This window comes from Ochlerotatus camptorhynchus, unplaced genomic scaffold (genome assembly GCF_037179485.1).
Source record: "Ochlerotatus camptorhynchus isolate MF236.1 unplaced genomic scaffold, CSIRO-AGI_Acam_v1.1 ptg000196l, whole genome shotgun sequence".
NCBI classification, from domain to species: domain Eukaryota; kingdom Metazoa; phylum Arthropoda; class Insecta; order Diptera; family Culicidae; genus Ochlerotatus; species Ochlerotatus camptorhynchus.
The window spans coordinates 742713-758920 of NW_027040686.1; the positions used below are offsets into that span (position 1 = coordinate 742713).

General features: G+C 35.7%; 1 protein-coding gene across 1 annotated transcript; it reads left to right on the forward strand.

The window, feature by feature from the left end:
• Positions 1–451: 451 nt before the first annotated feature.
• On the forward strand, positions 452–6733 carry LOC135702674 (protein artichoke-like). The gene is made up of 2 exons (XM_065223701.1): positions 452–2415; positions 6262–6733. The coding sequence occupies exons 1-2, from the start codon at positions 452–454 to the stop codon at positions 6731–6733; spliced, it is 2436 nt and encodes an 811-aa protein (XP_065079773.1).
• The last annotated feature ends 9475 nt before the right edge of the window (positions 6734–16208 follow it).

Sequence of the window (16208 nt, forward strand, 5' to 3'; positions counted from 1 at the left end):
TATTTTGCTTGGCTTCCTTCAAATCATTCTGAACATTATGTGACTGGATACCCAAGTAACCAAGCCAAGGGCTTCCGAACTTAATGTTGGTGGTGCATCAGTTTTATATTGCAAAACTAGTGTAGGCAAAGCATCACACTTCAAACAGGTTTTGAATTGTACACTTATTAACTTTAACTAATTAATAAACTAAATGATAATAATGATGGTTTGATAAAACACGGTTCTATAACATAATCATCTAATAGACAACTTAGTTCCCATGGTAATGTTTGAATATTGTATAACAAGGGTGCAACCATTAAGTATATCACGCGAATTTGACGAAAAATAAATCCCCTCCCACTGTGTATCTAGCGTTTCTTTCTCCTTACAGCGTAACGTTCTTAATGTCCCAAACGAGTATTACTAAATAATAAAGATTTTTTTTTATTTCGTTTCGTTACACAGAATGGCAAACCAAAATTTAATTCACATACACTGGATTCTGACAACGATAATCCTTATCGGAGGAAGCTCTTCTGACATCACCTTCTTAGTGACCAACCATCCCATCATCAACGAAACGATGTACGAGGCCTATCGTAGCCTCTACACGCTAGACATGAGCAACCAAACGGGATTCGAATTCCCCATAGACAAAGTTATGCTGATTCACGATGGTCTATCACGATACCATTGCAACAATTGTGGAGTTCATTCCATCTACGGGGTGTCCTTGTCGAAACTGCCACAACTAAGTCATCTTATGCTGAAAAACAATTCCCTCCGATACATACACCCGGATGCATTCGAGTGTAACACCTGGTTAGAAAAGGTTAATCTAGTCGGTAATCAACTTTCCACATTCAATCCGGAAGCAGTAATTCGGCACATTTCTAGTCTATCTATGCTAGATCTAAGTTGGAACGAGCAATTTGACTTGAACAGGGTGGATCTGCAAGGTACAAGGTTAATGTTCTTCACTTGCAATCATTGCCACACTACAATCCTCAATCGAACAACATTGACCAGCATGCCGAAGCTTTCGCAGCTGTATCTTTCGTACAACGGAATGGAGCGAATCGATGATGCTGCATTGGTACAGGCAAAGTATATCCAGATTTTGAACGTTGATGGAAATCGGAACTTGCAACGATTGAACCTCAAATCGGAATCCATCAAGAAACTGAGTGCCAAAGAATGTAATTTAAGAGGAACACTGAATACATCTAAGCTGCCGATGCTGGAATTTATCAATGTAAGAATGAACAAGATTAACTGGTTGGATGAGCATGGATTTATGCATAATACAGTTCTCAACGTTGTCCTACTGGACGATAACTTAATCAAAAAGGTCCCTTATTTTCTGTTGGATCTTCCTTTGAACGGGTTGAAGAAGCTGTGTTTGGATAGGAATCAATTGCAACCGGGCTTCCAAGTTGATGCAGCCAAGGATTTGTATGTAGCGAAAAAACTCCGTAACAGTTGTTTGGATGATGCTAATTATTTGCATATGTTTGAAAACTATTTGCCGAATATCAATGGAAAAGCAGTTTACAAGAAGTCTCCTATTCATTATCTTAGTAGTGATGGATTGACGGTAGATCTTTCGAATAGAAACATCGTCTACATAGAACAAGAATATCTAGTTGATAATGAAAATGTGAAGAAAGTATTATTTGACGATAACCATTCATTTGACTTTCAACAAAATAGGGTATTTCTTAAAAGCTCATCGATTGAAGGATTATCATTGAAGAACTGCTCGATTACGACAATATACGAGGCAACGTTCAAAGAACTACACAATTTAAAATACTTGCATCTCCAAGGCAACAAAATTCAATTCATTCGTTCCCATTCCTTGTTCAAAAATAATCCAAACATATCATTCATAAGCCTGGCTAACAACAAAATTGATTTTATTGCTGCACATGCATTCCAAAAGTTAGAGAAATTGGAAATACTTCAGCTTGACTGGAATGAACGTCTATCCAACAAGGCCAACGATCCGTTCCTACAGAGCAAATCACTACGGAAGCTCAGCTGCAGCCACTGTCGATTTGAATGGCTGGATGCAATGACCCTAGTAGGGTTGCCAAATCTGCTAGAGCTGAACCTAGAGCACAATAACATAGCGATCCTGGATGCCAATATCCTGCAGTGGACAACTCAACTGAACTACTTAAATCTACACCACAATCATTTGCTGGCCTTTGAACCGAACATCAACCAGCTGAGCCAATTGAAGACACTATGTCTGGGAGGTAGTCCAAATTTTGACTTGGAGCATCCGAAGAATCAAGTTCTGGTAGACAATATCCAGAAGATGATACAACTGGACAAGGATTGTTCAGATAATACATTTTCAAAGAAATTGAATAAACGATACAACAAAGACAAAAATGAAACTAAGTTGCATCCAAAGATTGAGTATGCATCATTGATAAATTTTGAAACATCATCGGCCGGATTTAGGGCAGATATGGCTATTCCATTATTGCTATGTTTTGCTGTTTTTTGTTATTTTAATGTGATACTCTAAGCAAGCCTTAGCATGAAACTTCAAAGGCACAAATGTCAGCTTGCACAAAACATACAAATTTGAGATTGCTACTCTCTGTTTGTAGTAGCACAGCCGTGAGGTGAGGTTTTGGAAATTTCCTCCAGTCTTCTTGAAGTGTACCCATTTCACTCGGACATGGAGCATAAGGCTATCTTTTCCAATATCTTAATTATTTAGTTCACTAGACTTGAAGTGAACTAAATAAAAATCATTAGAAATCCCGTTGCGCGAATCACCAGGACGGGATTTCATTTTCATTTTGATTACTTGGAGTGGCACAACTCCAAGTAATTTTGCCAGTTCATCTTTGATCTGATCCAGGGATTCACCACTGGGTAGTCCTTTCATGACAACCTTGAACACACGTTCAGTTTTGGTGTCGTAAGTAAAAAATTTGTGCTTCTTCTCAGTAAGATACTTGAGAAGACATTTAAATCCGTCCACGGTTTGAGCCAATACACGGCATTCACCCCGACTTCCAATTTGTAGTGAAAACTTAACTTTCACGAAATTCAAAAGTTCCATGCGAATAGCATGGAAATCGGAAGTGGTTATCACAATAGGGGGAATCTTTTCCTTCTTGGCATTAAGCCGGGAAAGTTTACTAGAATTTTTCTTGGATGATGGATTACTCAAATTTCATCAGAAGGGGGGTCAAGATTTTGCCCCTTTCTTTTGCGTTTAGGCGCCATGGCGGCAGTAATTTTTTATCCAAATCGACTTCCAAGCAGATTACTATAAGAATCTGAAGGATCGAAGAGGAATTTTCCAAATCGATATCCAAGAAGCATTACCTCGGGTAGGGTCCAAACAAGGATCGAAGAGGAATAAGAGTTGAACAAGGTAGAAAATTTTTTACAGGTTGAGCACTGAAAAGTGCTGTTTAAATTTGTTGTAGCTTTAGGTAGTAGTAACACTTCCTTCAGCAAAAAGCAAATAGATCCGCACGGCAAGAGAGCACGATGCGGACTGATTTGTTAATTAGTGGTGCGAGCGGTTAGAGCACGTATTCGACTAAGACGCCAATATGCAGTATTCATACGACAAACTGCATAAGATGTCAAAGTGTGCTGCTGGTGACAATACTACCAATTAGTAAAACAATCAAATAAATCTTATAATTATATGTGCGAATGGGTGCGATAGCCTACGCAGGTGAGGAAGCTACCTACCTACATATTCGATTATCGTCAATGGATGGCAATAGATGTCCGTCGGAGATTGGCACTTAATTGCGGAACAGAGATCGACGTCATCCACAAAACATTGAATTCATATTTTTAGATGGAAAATCAATCATAAAAATTGGCAACACTGTAAACAATTTATTTGGCTTTTATGTTTTCTTGCTTCAACAAACATTTGAAACAGTAGGCGAGAAAAATTACTTCTTTTACTTAGAAGAGCAGAAAGGAATAGTGTTTCTCGTAACTTTTGGCATTCTTTGGTTCAAAGTGCTGTATCTCAAGAAATACGCAAATTATTGCGTAATTTGCTGATACGTATTTCTTACGTAAAAACGGTGAGGAACACAAAACTGGAGAACTTTGATATTTGGGCGTAATTGCTTTTGTAAACAGACACGTTTATCGCCGATTTCTCGTAAATTGAAACTCAATCTCGTGAACAAAGGAGTCATTTCTCTACCTATTTGTGCGGTTAAATTTTTAGATTGAGCTTTAATTTGCGAGAAATCGGTGATTGACGTGTTTGTTTACAAAAGCAATTACGCCCTGATCTCAAAGTTCTTCGGAAAAGTGCTGTAAGAATGGAAATCTAAATATACACACTTAGAAATAACTAATTGTACACGTGACGGAATCTGTCTTTGATATAAAGAATGAGACCTAAACTAACATGTCATGTAATATTATGTGCTCCGAGACTTTTGTTTGGTCTTTATAATAGAGATTTTTAGCCATATGGCTAGTTCATCTCTTGCTCCGGGACTGAAAAAATCGTTGCTTGACGAAAATTACTTTTGATTGAGCTATATTTCGCGTACTTTCTGTCAAAATTGACGCTCGTATATGTCACTCTCAGAGCGCCTAAATTTACATGATTTATTTCTAAGTGTTTAAAGATTTAAAGGCAAATATAAAATACTTGGCAACAATTTACACACAAACTCATATTTAGATCTTGTCAAATTTTCACATTAACTCTAAAATGTTAATTTTAGGTTTATTTTTTTTCGAAGATAATGATAAAAGAAAGTTGTGTTTTCTTGAAAATCACGAAAATAGAAAATTCTCCCAAGGGGTGCAATCGGTCGATCGGTACTAGAATTTGGAATCATAAAAGTTCGACCGAAATAAATATTTCCCCCAAATTTGGTCCAATTCAGAAGAGGCCAATTTCAGTTTTGTATTTTTTCTCAATGTCTTGGCGTGAAATGACCCACATTTAGTTTCTTTAGGCATGAGTGTAACCCTACAGAATACTGACGCTGCCAGCAAAATGATGTATTTATTGACGATAAAACAATAGCAATCCTTTGGATGGCCATCTGACCCTCAGTTCCCACAGGTGATAAGATTTTTTTATCGGAATTATTTCGCTCTGTTTCACTGCTGATTGTATTTATCACGATCATAACCTAAAGTTCTGTCTGAGTGCAATACTTTCAATGATAAATCTGAATACATGCCAAACGAAGGAAAGAGATGAATTTAAATTCATTATGACTAAAATATATACGTACTAATTAACAAAGCACAAGCAATACAAAATTTCAAATTGGATACTAAATACTACAAGGGTGCACCAATAAACAAAAAAAAAGTTGCAATAGATATGAAGAAAAAGGCAATAAACAAATAAAAACCTTCTTTTAAACATTTGAATATGAGCGGTGAAAATGGCAAAAAGGGCAACAGTAAAAAGAATACGCTCAATTAAATAAGGAGGAATCTCCACTAAATTAGGAAATTTGAGCACTTAATAACTCACCTACGTCACATGCAGTTGAACATATTTTTCCATAAAAGTGGCTAAATGAGCAATGTCATATTGAATAATGTCCTACACAAAGCGCACAGTTATCACTGTTTAAATCCAAATATGCTGTAAAATCGTGATTTTTTCCCCAAAAACGAAAATGAAAATATCTTTTAAAGACTGAAATAGTTCAAGAAACCAGAAAATAAATGTATGCTTGAACATATCGATGAGCCATCCTAAAATATGAACCGTTCTTAAAGAAAAGAAAATAATTCATTCAGGAAAGTAAAAATGAGCAATTAAAAACGAACACTGTTTACAATATAAAATAAAAAAAATCCAATGATATTCAGGATGTATTCCTTAAAATTGAAAGTTTATGAGCCAATAACCCAGATTAATTACCATATAGTATTTACAAGACAGCGATAAGTAATGATACTGAAATATAAGTAATAATATTTGAAATATACTTTTTCCTGGAGACGACCGCGAGTAATCGGTTAAACTCCCTTAGCTCTAGTTTTAAGATTCTTATTGTAGAAGAAAAAGAATATATCGACTCTGTAAAGTTTATACGACTGAGCCTGAACAAATGAACGAATAAAAAAAAATACTTTTTAAGGAAAACTATAATGATATTAGAGAAAAAACATTAAGTTATAAAGTTCTGGGTTTTCGCTCAGTACTCCTATGCGGCCATGAAGACTACCATGCGTCTCCATTGATTTATAGCGACGGTAACATGGTCATGCATATACATTTCTCAGACGACATAGCAAGTATCGCACGGACTCCACGAGAATAAGATATATGGCGGCGAGCACTGAATACAACCAACTTAATAATCGTTTGTACAACGCATATCAGGACCATTTGCAAAGGCGCTTCAAGACAAATCCCAGAAGTTTTTGGCGTTACGTCCATGACCAACGGATAGAATCCGGACTGCCCTCTACGATGACCAACGGATTGTTCGAAGCTGATTCTACCACTGACATCGCCGACCTGTTCCGTTCTCAATTCAGCAATGTTTTCACTAATGAACACATCGACCCGCAGGATGTAGCCGTCGCCACCAGAAATGTTCCTCGACTTTCGGCCTCTGGGCTACAGTTCGTGATCACGAACGATATGGTTATATCAGCCGGAAAGGATTTAAAACCCACCACGGGATGTGGTCAGCCAGTTCAATATGAATTCCTCAAGATTCTTACCAATACTCAATACAGAAAAGATTAACAACATGATTTTACCATTCTGAAATACATTGTAGCTCCCGAACTTTTGAAGCTTCCAAACAATAAATAAAAGCAATCATCTCGTTCGGTGGGGCTTTTACGATCTTATTTTGAAAGCAACAAATATGAGACTTTTTGATGAACAAACGATGTTTTCTGACGTTTGTTGGTACCTGTTTCCTTCAATAGGCTGTGACTGTATATAAAGGTATGTACAAATGCATGAAACATGTGAAAATATACCATATTGTTAAAAATGTAAACCAGGGGTAAGACGGACAACTTTTGACGGGGTAAAAGCGTCACCCTTCTTTATTGCGAAATGACTTTGATTGAAACTGAAATGATGTTTTTCCAGATCAAGTATTAAGTGATATTGAAGAATCAAGAATTACAACCTTGAATCATCCATCTATGGTGAGATGTGACCATTCTTATTAATTTACATTCCCACAATAAAATAAATTTGGTTTTGTTCCCGGATGGTATCCGGAACATTTTTGTGAGTGGCCATACTCAATTCAACTACCAATGACAATTTTTTTTAGAGTTTTCATGTGATTTGACGTGTCGCATGATGGATTTAGAGTTAATATGATTTTGACCACTTCCCCAGGGGTACCCGGGACATTTCAGGGTGTATAAAATGAGGCCCTGGGCACACAATATGACTCCTATTGATCATATTTTCTAATTCTCATGCGGTTTTATGTGTCACAATAAAGGTTCGTATGGTTTTTGATCATTTCTAGATCTGTGCTCACAGGACTTATGGTCACTGGAACCTATTCCGGCCATATCTGTGGAACCAGTTGACCGATTCCAAAGATATTCAATTATGATTTATGTGACCATAGTACCATTCATGGGGCGCTTGTTGCGTTCAATTTTGTGCAATAGTTGTCGAAAAATTTGTCATGGTCTGTCTTACCCCGATTGTATTGAGCTACTGAATTTATTGTTTAGAGTGGCGGTCTTACCTCGTCTTCCCCTACCTGTTGTTTTGTCATGCCGTAGAGTAACATAACGACCAACTTTTTCAAACTAAAAGTAAAAAAAGTAACTTTTGCGCACGCTTTTCAGTGTTGTCTTGCCTCTCGTCTACCAAACCTAGAGCTTGAAAAATTGTGACAGTAATATTTCAAAACCTATAGACACTTTTGTTCATACGCAGTTTATCTTCTATAAGCGTTCTATAGAGATACAAATAATGAATGATATCGTCAGGCCATTTTCTACAGAGGTGGCACTGTTCCGCTGGTAGGAAGAAATAAAAATCTCCTTATAGAAATTGAGAGAAGTGCGAATAATTCGATTTTGATGCATATTCTGTTAAAAAAGTAGACAAATGCATACAAAAAATCATTCATGGACCTAGCCGTTCACTTACTTTCCGGAAATTATTTTTAAAAAAGTTTTAATTAAATAAAAATTATTTTTTCCCATTCAGTTTGACCTGCTTTTTTACCAGTCCCTATGGAGCAAAAAAAAAAAAGTCAAATTTGAGAATGAAAATTCGTTCTCACGAGCTCAATCTCTCAACATGCCTTGTATTTTGAAGACAATCTATTTGTGATTTCCCTCTCACAGACTACAAAATAAAGTACATGACACTGCAAAACCTGTCTACTACTAGTTACTACTAAATTGTTTGTTTATTTACTTACTTATTGTCGTTTACAATTATTGTTCATTTTTATTGATTTAGCTCTAAAGCTTTTGATCTTTGGTGATTATGTCTGAAACAAGTTTCGAATTGATTTTAGTTTTACATTGTAATAGTTTACATTTTGCTTTTAAGGAAAGCATATATGCTGATTTTAATTGGAAAATTTGATATTCTACCTACTTAAGGGGGGAAATACAAGTAACATGCCAAAAACTCGACGATTTTCGGGTTTTTTGTGAGCAAATGAAACAACGCTAACGTTTGGGGTTTTTTGCATTAAATTGCTTAAATCTTCCTCTACATTTGAGATTTTTTTCATTGGTGTGTGACCTCTGTGGCTCCTTGGGGTCAAATCGTAGGAGGCTGCATCCGGTGGGGATTGGTAATTGGCGGGCGTTCTAGCAACCTGAAAAATGGACAAAACTTACTTTTATCAATTGGAAATTATTCAGAAAAGATTTTTGTTCTATGTGAACCTCTAAAACAATTTAAAAAGTTAGAAAAAAATATCTGAAAAAAAAAGTTGATTTTTCACTGTTTTTTTCCACTTTAGGCAGACCTGAAAATTATTTATTATTAATTTTTTCATGATATCTGTGGTTCACATAGAGTAAAAATCTATTTCCTTTAAGATGCGCCAGGTTTCAAGTCATTTGGATGAGAACTTTTTGAGTTATCTTTCCCGCCAATTTGGAAAACACCGTTTCGAGAAAAACGCGTTCAAAGTTTTGGGTTGTGTAAAAACATGATTTCCGGAACTTACGGTTAATCGGCGATAACGGGGCCATAGATCACCCCTTCCTCGTGCTCGTAGCATTTTTTTAATTTTACAAAGTAAAATATAAAAAATCGATAAAAAAATTTTTTAACTTGTATTTCTCCCCTTAAACTAAATGGATTATTCATTGCCATTATAAAACCATCATAAATCAAAGTGGATGCCAAATGATTGCAGAATTGTTACTTGGGCTATACATGCACTTCCGTTTCGAATTTTCTATTCAACACATCTCAGAAAATAATGCCCCATTTCACCTGAAATTTCTACTTCATGTATGCTGCAGTACATCAAACGTGGATTAACAGTTTCATTGTGGTACGTATCGTAGCAGCTGATATTCGTGCAGTCAAATTTTCGAAGTGGTTACGATAATAAGTGTTGGTTTTCCAACGAAGAGAAAGTAGACTCCGAACGTTTAACGATTTATTGAGGATACGTTAAAATTTCCTGGAATGATTTATGCCGTTGAAATTACAGTTCTTAGCTTCTAGTAGTATAATATCTTACGTTTTGTAATTCTCCGTCGTTGTAACCCGGTAACGAAACTGTTTTATAAGAAACTGGCCAACTCCTGAACCGAGTCCTGAACGGGGTGATAGTTCGAGTTAGCTGTATATAATTATGTTCATGACTCACAATTTACCGTATTAGAAACAACGAAATTAGGTTTCAATTTAGAGGCTCGATCGTTTACCCAATCAACTTAACCTACAACTTTCTAGAAAGGAAAATGAGTTCAGTTTTACTTCAACGCTTCGCAAATTATTGTTGCTTTAACTCACGCAACTACAAATAGCAACTTAGATTTAAGCACAGATAATATAGATAACAATTTAATTAATTTTAAACTAAATCCAAAGAATAATTTTAGGTAATCGCGACATCGTGTCACATGGTTTCACTTGTTCTTAAATGACAATTATTTTCCCGTACCGTCCCTATCGGCATTCCAACAACTGTCAGCCGAGCCAAGGCAAGTAAAGGTTGGAGTTTCTTTAGCTGGTGAGAAGGTGCGTTGCTACACGAGGGGTGTCGCAACAATAAGGCTTCACAGCAACAAACCTTAAGCACATCCTGGAATATATTTGTTCATGCATGGTTAAATCAAAATTGTTGTCCCTAGGAATGACAATGCAAAACAGTGGGATTTCTCATTCAAATTTCCATACAAATTTTAAACGCAACGATTTTAAACTCTAGTCAAAATTCTAGTACTACACTATGTTTATTTTGATTCGCTATGAAAGTTTGACAGATAAAATGAGGGGTTCGTGGATTTTCCTATGTTTCGAAGGGTGCATCGATTAGCTTGGAACCGAAGAGAGTACCAGAGCTGAGCCCCATTTTATCTGTCAAACTTTCATAGCGAATCACAGTGTAGTACTAGAATTTCGACTAGAATGGGGTACGTTAATCTATTTGCTTGGGACCTATAGGCTAGTCAAGTACTGAGCTAATTTAAAATCGCAAGGGATGAAAGCAGGAGCTGAACTCAAGTCACCTCCTAGGAAAGATAAGAAAAACTCATAAGCAATGTCCCTTATTATTATCTCAATGTAATTAAAAAATTAATTAATGGTACTCGGCTCCATGAAGTTTGTTTGTACATTTGAGTGTGACAAATAAACTAGTGTATGTTTAATAGATTTAAATTTGTTCATCATCATTTCTAAATTTCTCTCATTTATTTGGATCAAATTAAAGTAAACACACTGTAGTCGTTTTTGATATTTTATTTTTTATTTTTTTATGGAATTTTGAAAAAAAGAAAGAAAATTAAATCAATTTGTATTGAAGAAAATAACAGTGACAAAAAAAGTGCCCACTTATAAAAATCGATATGTTTTCGATAAGTTTCCATCGAAAACCCTTGGATTGTTTATGTTTTGATATTTTGACATGTTTTAGAGCAAACGGCTCAATCTGGTGCATTTATACACGTGATCGCATTTGATTTAGTTAAAAAAAGGAGAACGCAGTGATTTCTAAAGCAACTCCCTTGTGTATCCAAGAATTGGTGGTTCGTGATGTGCAAACCGGTGAATCGCACCGGGCTGTCGCTAGAAAGTACAGTATCAGAAAGGCAGCGGTTGAGAAAATTCTTCTGAAACTAAAACGTTTGGATCAGTGGTGGATCGCTATGGCAGAGGCAGGAAGCGCAAAACGGATGCAAGAACGGACAACAAGATCATGCGCGAAGTCATGAAGAACCCGAAACTAACTGTCCAGGAAACCCTTCAGCTATCAGTTTTCGGTCGATCTGTTCGTCACCATCACCGTAACACAGGGATTGTATAGAAAATTTTGAGATTGATTGATTGATTTTCTTTATTATAGAGACTTTCAGCCGTTGGCTGGTTCGTCTCTGAAGAGAGAGAGAGGAGGTTAAAACAATACCTTATCATTGTAATGATTAACATGATTAACTGCGATTAACGATAAGATTGGAGTTCAATGTTGGTCAACTGATTGCGTCTGCCTGTTTTCTGAGAAACGTTCGTTATAAGCTTATGAAATGATATCTCTGAAAAACCGATAAACTTGATGCGGTGAAACAGTAAATGCATGGAGACTATGACAATCAAGTAAAAAACACATTGCATTATAAACCATTGTCATAAGTGAATCGAACCCTTATAACACTAGTCGGTAGTGTTTTACGCACTTTGATCATTGGCAGTGAATTAAGTAGATTTTGCTTCGTTGAATGCAAATATGAACTTAGATTTTTGTAGCACGTACCGTTTTGGATAAATAATAAGCTTTGGTTAGTTGGTTTTCCACTCTTTGACAAATATTTGAATGAATGCTGTAGAACAGTCGTGGCTTTACCTATTCGTAAAAGCAGATTTTTTTGAGTACGAATATTTTTTGAGAAAAGTGTGTTTAAATTAACGAAACTACACTCAGGTCTTTTTTTAAGCATAGCTAATTTCAAATAACATCAAAAGTAGTCATTTTTATACGATAGATGACGAGATGAAAGTATAGAGTTGATAGTTCCGATAGAGTACGGCAGTCTTAAAATTAAATAGAGTAGAAAGCGAGCAAGGACAACTTTGAAGAAGGTACAAATCGGGTTGATCATCTCTTTTTACTAAACTCCCCATATCAACCCGATTCGTACCTTCCTCAAAGTTATTCTTGCTCGCTTTCTACTTTCACTTCCTCATCTATCGTATAAAAATTACCACTTTAGTCTGTTATTTGAAATTAGCATCTTCAACTATGTAAATCATTAACTTCACGTAGAAGTAATACAAACAAAATAGTTAAAATATTGTTAACATTATTTGTTGAGCAACATATTTTTAATTTTGAAGAAATTTCAATAATTTTGCATTTAAAAATTAGGATTCACTTACCATTCTTAGCGGCGCTTCTTTTCTGTTCATATTTGCTATCTAGGGTTGCTTCTACTCACTTGCTATAAAACAATGTTTTTCGGAATTATGAAATCATTAGCTGATATAATGGTATGATGTACTTGTTAGTAACCAAAAGAGGGTGTAAAGTATGTGTTTGACTCATAAAACCTGTCAATTTCGCTTTCAGAGCGTCACAATCAGTGATCTTATGATTCGCGAGCGTTCACTCAGAGTGAGCGCTCACAAATCGTTTAATCGTTGATTGTGACGCACTGAAAGTAACCTCTTCTTGTAACTTCCAAGTACTAATTATCATCATAATATCTAATGTTTTCATATTTCGGAAAACTAATTTGTTATAGCTAGTGCGTGAAAGTAATCTTGTTGCTGTCTGTTATTGAATACAGCAATTACAATAACACGTAAAAATAGTTTTCTGGTCACAAACTTGAAAATATACGCAATTTGACAGAATGACAGCGCTGCGGTGGCCGACATAAACTTGGTTATGTCAATTCGGCTGTTCAGCAGTTCCTTCGAAAAATAGTATCAAAGTGAAAGGATTGTACGATGTCCACCATGTTTCACGCTTAGTCCGACGTTTCCTTATGAATTTTACCATAAGAATAAAGAGCAACAGAGCCACCGTGAACGTCAATATTTTATTTTTATTTACTTCACACAATTTAAGTAGTTTTTCCGTAGTTGTTCACTTATGTTCAATTCTGAACGCACGTCCCAAAAATGGACCAGTTTGGCGGTTGAGTGTTCCACAGGTGAACTTGGTTGTGTTCCAACATGACTATCTTTCATTTGTGGGGCTGTTCATATAGTATCGTAAATTGGGGTGACAATGGGCCAAAAAATCAAAATTCTTTGGTCCCTTCCTTCCAACATTCACATTTTAGGAAGGAAAACAATGTTAAGCATGCCCAGTCGGCGCCACCGGGATATTCTGAGGCATTGGTGGTGGCCAGGGTTGAGGTTTTACATGGATATACTTCTAATTTAATTTTAGTAAAATAAGGAATCAGGGTTGCTTTCACTCACTCCACACGCTATAAATAAATGTTTTTCGGAATTATGAAATCATTAGGTGATATGATGGTATGTTGTACTTGTAAGTAATAAGAAGAGGATGTAAAGTATTTGTTTGACTCATAAAACCTGTGAATTTTGCTTTCAGAGCGTCACAATCAGCGATCTTGTGATTCGCGAGCGTTCACTCAGAGTGAGCGCTCACGAAACCTTAAATCGCTGATTGTGACGCACTGAACGCAAAATTTACAAGTTTTATGAGTCATGCATACTTTACACCCACTTCTTGTTACTTACAAGTACCAATTATCATTATAACATCTGATGTTTTCATAAAACCGAAAAACGATCTTTTATACCAAGTGAGTGGAAGTAACCCTGGTTTTAATCAACCATTTCCATGACAGTCATAAATATATCATTGATGAATATATTTACATGCTTAACATTTATGTTTTCCTTGATTTATTTTTCGTCGATCTTTTTTCCGTGCTGAGCAGTAATGCTACCGACGCCAGGAAGGCAGCTCCCACACCTGGACCCTACCTTACGATCCATCAACTCATAGACCGAGGTCCTACGGCTTTACTTCCCTTTCGAAGGAAGGCGTGATCAGAGATGTTATGCCTCAGAACATCCCGGCGGTGCCGACTGTTAACATTGGGCAGTTAAAAACCTATCGTTTGAACTCACCAGTTTGCTACACTCAAAACTTGCACAAATCACTTACCAACAGTCGGAAAATCATATATAAAAATGCAAATATTCCTCCCATTCCAAATCCTCTATTTTTTTTTAACTCCACATGGTCCAAATTTTCAATACTCCAAATTCCAATTAGCTTAATTCCAAATTCTCCACGGTTCTTATTTTACAAATTTCAAATTCATTGAATTCCATATCCTCCATGTTCTAGATTTAACAAATTTAAAATTCTCTAAACTCTGAATTATAAATTATTCCAATTCCAATCACTCCAGATACCAAACTCAGAAATCTATAAATTTGAAATCCTGAAAATTAAAAATTTTCCAAAATCTAAAATATCTAAAATACAAAATATTTAAAATTTCGAACGCTTCAAATAACATATTCTCCGAGATTCAAATTCTCTTAATTTTTAATTATTCAAATCCACATTTTCCTGATTCCAAATTTTCTTTATTCCAAATTCTCCATGTTCCAAATTATGCAAATACCAAATTATCAATATTTCAAATATAAATTTATCTTATCATCAAATTCTATTAATTCAAAACTCGCCAAAATCCAAACTATCCTAATGAAACGTTCAACAAATTCATTATTCGCTGAATTTTAAATTATTTATAATCTAAACTATCAAAATTTTAAGTTCCCAGAATTCCATTCCAAATCTGGAAAATTCCGAGTGCTCCAAATTTTTAGTTTTTCAAACTCCAAACTCTTCAAATTAAACATTCTATAAATTCAATAATTTCCAAATTTAAAATCTCCCAACTACTTGCTTTCCAAATTCCAAGCTCTTTAAATTTGGAGCACCCTTTATAAAAAATTCTTCCAGATCTAAATTATCTGAATTCTAAATTTTACAAATTCCACATTTTGCTTATTCACATTAGATCTTAACTAAGTTTTAATATTTTTTTTGGAAGACACAATACTTATCCGCACTTTCTTCTAAGACACCATCTCGATCAAACAAATCGTTCACGAGATATATATTTTTCTATTGATGCGTATCATTTTTGCATAAGTCCTTTTCAAGTGTTAGTCGTGTGCAAAACTAGGGAACCAAATATGTAAAATGGCATGTTGGGCAATAACAAACAATTGTGCAACCATTCATCATAATCGTAGAAGGTCGATCCAAAACGATTTGCGAATCTGTGTGGAACTGCTCTGTAGTCTACGAGGGGAGAGAGGAGGCTAAACCAACCCCTTATCATTGTTATTATTATCGATAAGATTAGAGTTCAATGGTGGTCAACTGATTGGGTTTGGCCGTTTTCTGAGAAACGTTCGTAATAAGAGTATTAGGTAGGGGAAATGACGGCTTCGGCATGACAGACTATTTTCGGCAACCCAAATTGAAACACTATTTTCACTGGATTTTCTTACGAAAACACTTCGCTGAATGCATGCAAACGATTCTTTATGCTTTCAGCTTCAATTTGATTATGTTTTTACCACTGAGAAAAAGCAATCTAGCAAAGTTTTCTTGAAATGCAACACACGCACTACAAATTGTAGCTGATTTCGAGTTGCCAATAATAGAACAGCAGATTTACATGCAGTTCAAATGGAACGGTTGCCGAAGAAAAACTGGTTGCCGACAATACTCGCTCTCACTAGAGAAGATTGGAGCTTTGTAAAAGCGTTTCAAAACAGTTGTTGACAATTCTTTCGACTGAAATTGTTAGAGCAGCTGGCAGCAAAAGATTGTAAACAAACCAATACTGCATATGTGTGCGTTCCTTAGAGAAAAAGGCTATAGAAAGAAGGTCGCTGCTTAGGTTGCCGAGAATACGTAAATTCCCCTATATGATATCTCAAAACTGATTAAAAAATCCTCGAAACTCGAAAAGGCGAAACGCGACCAATTCAAAAAAAGCTTTTTCTATTTATTATTATTTCTTGC

Bases quoted from the DNA above. Each gene is read 5' to 3' on its own strand.
- LOC135702674 (XM_065223701.1), top strand. From the start codon at position 452: ATGGCAAACCAAAATTTAATTCACATACACTGGATTCTGACAACGATA. The intron at 2,416-6,261 runs GTATGCATCATT...TACATTTCTCAG, and splicing joins AAGTTGCATCCAAAGATTGA to ACGACATAGCAAGTATCGCA.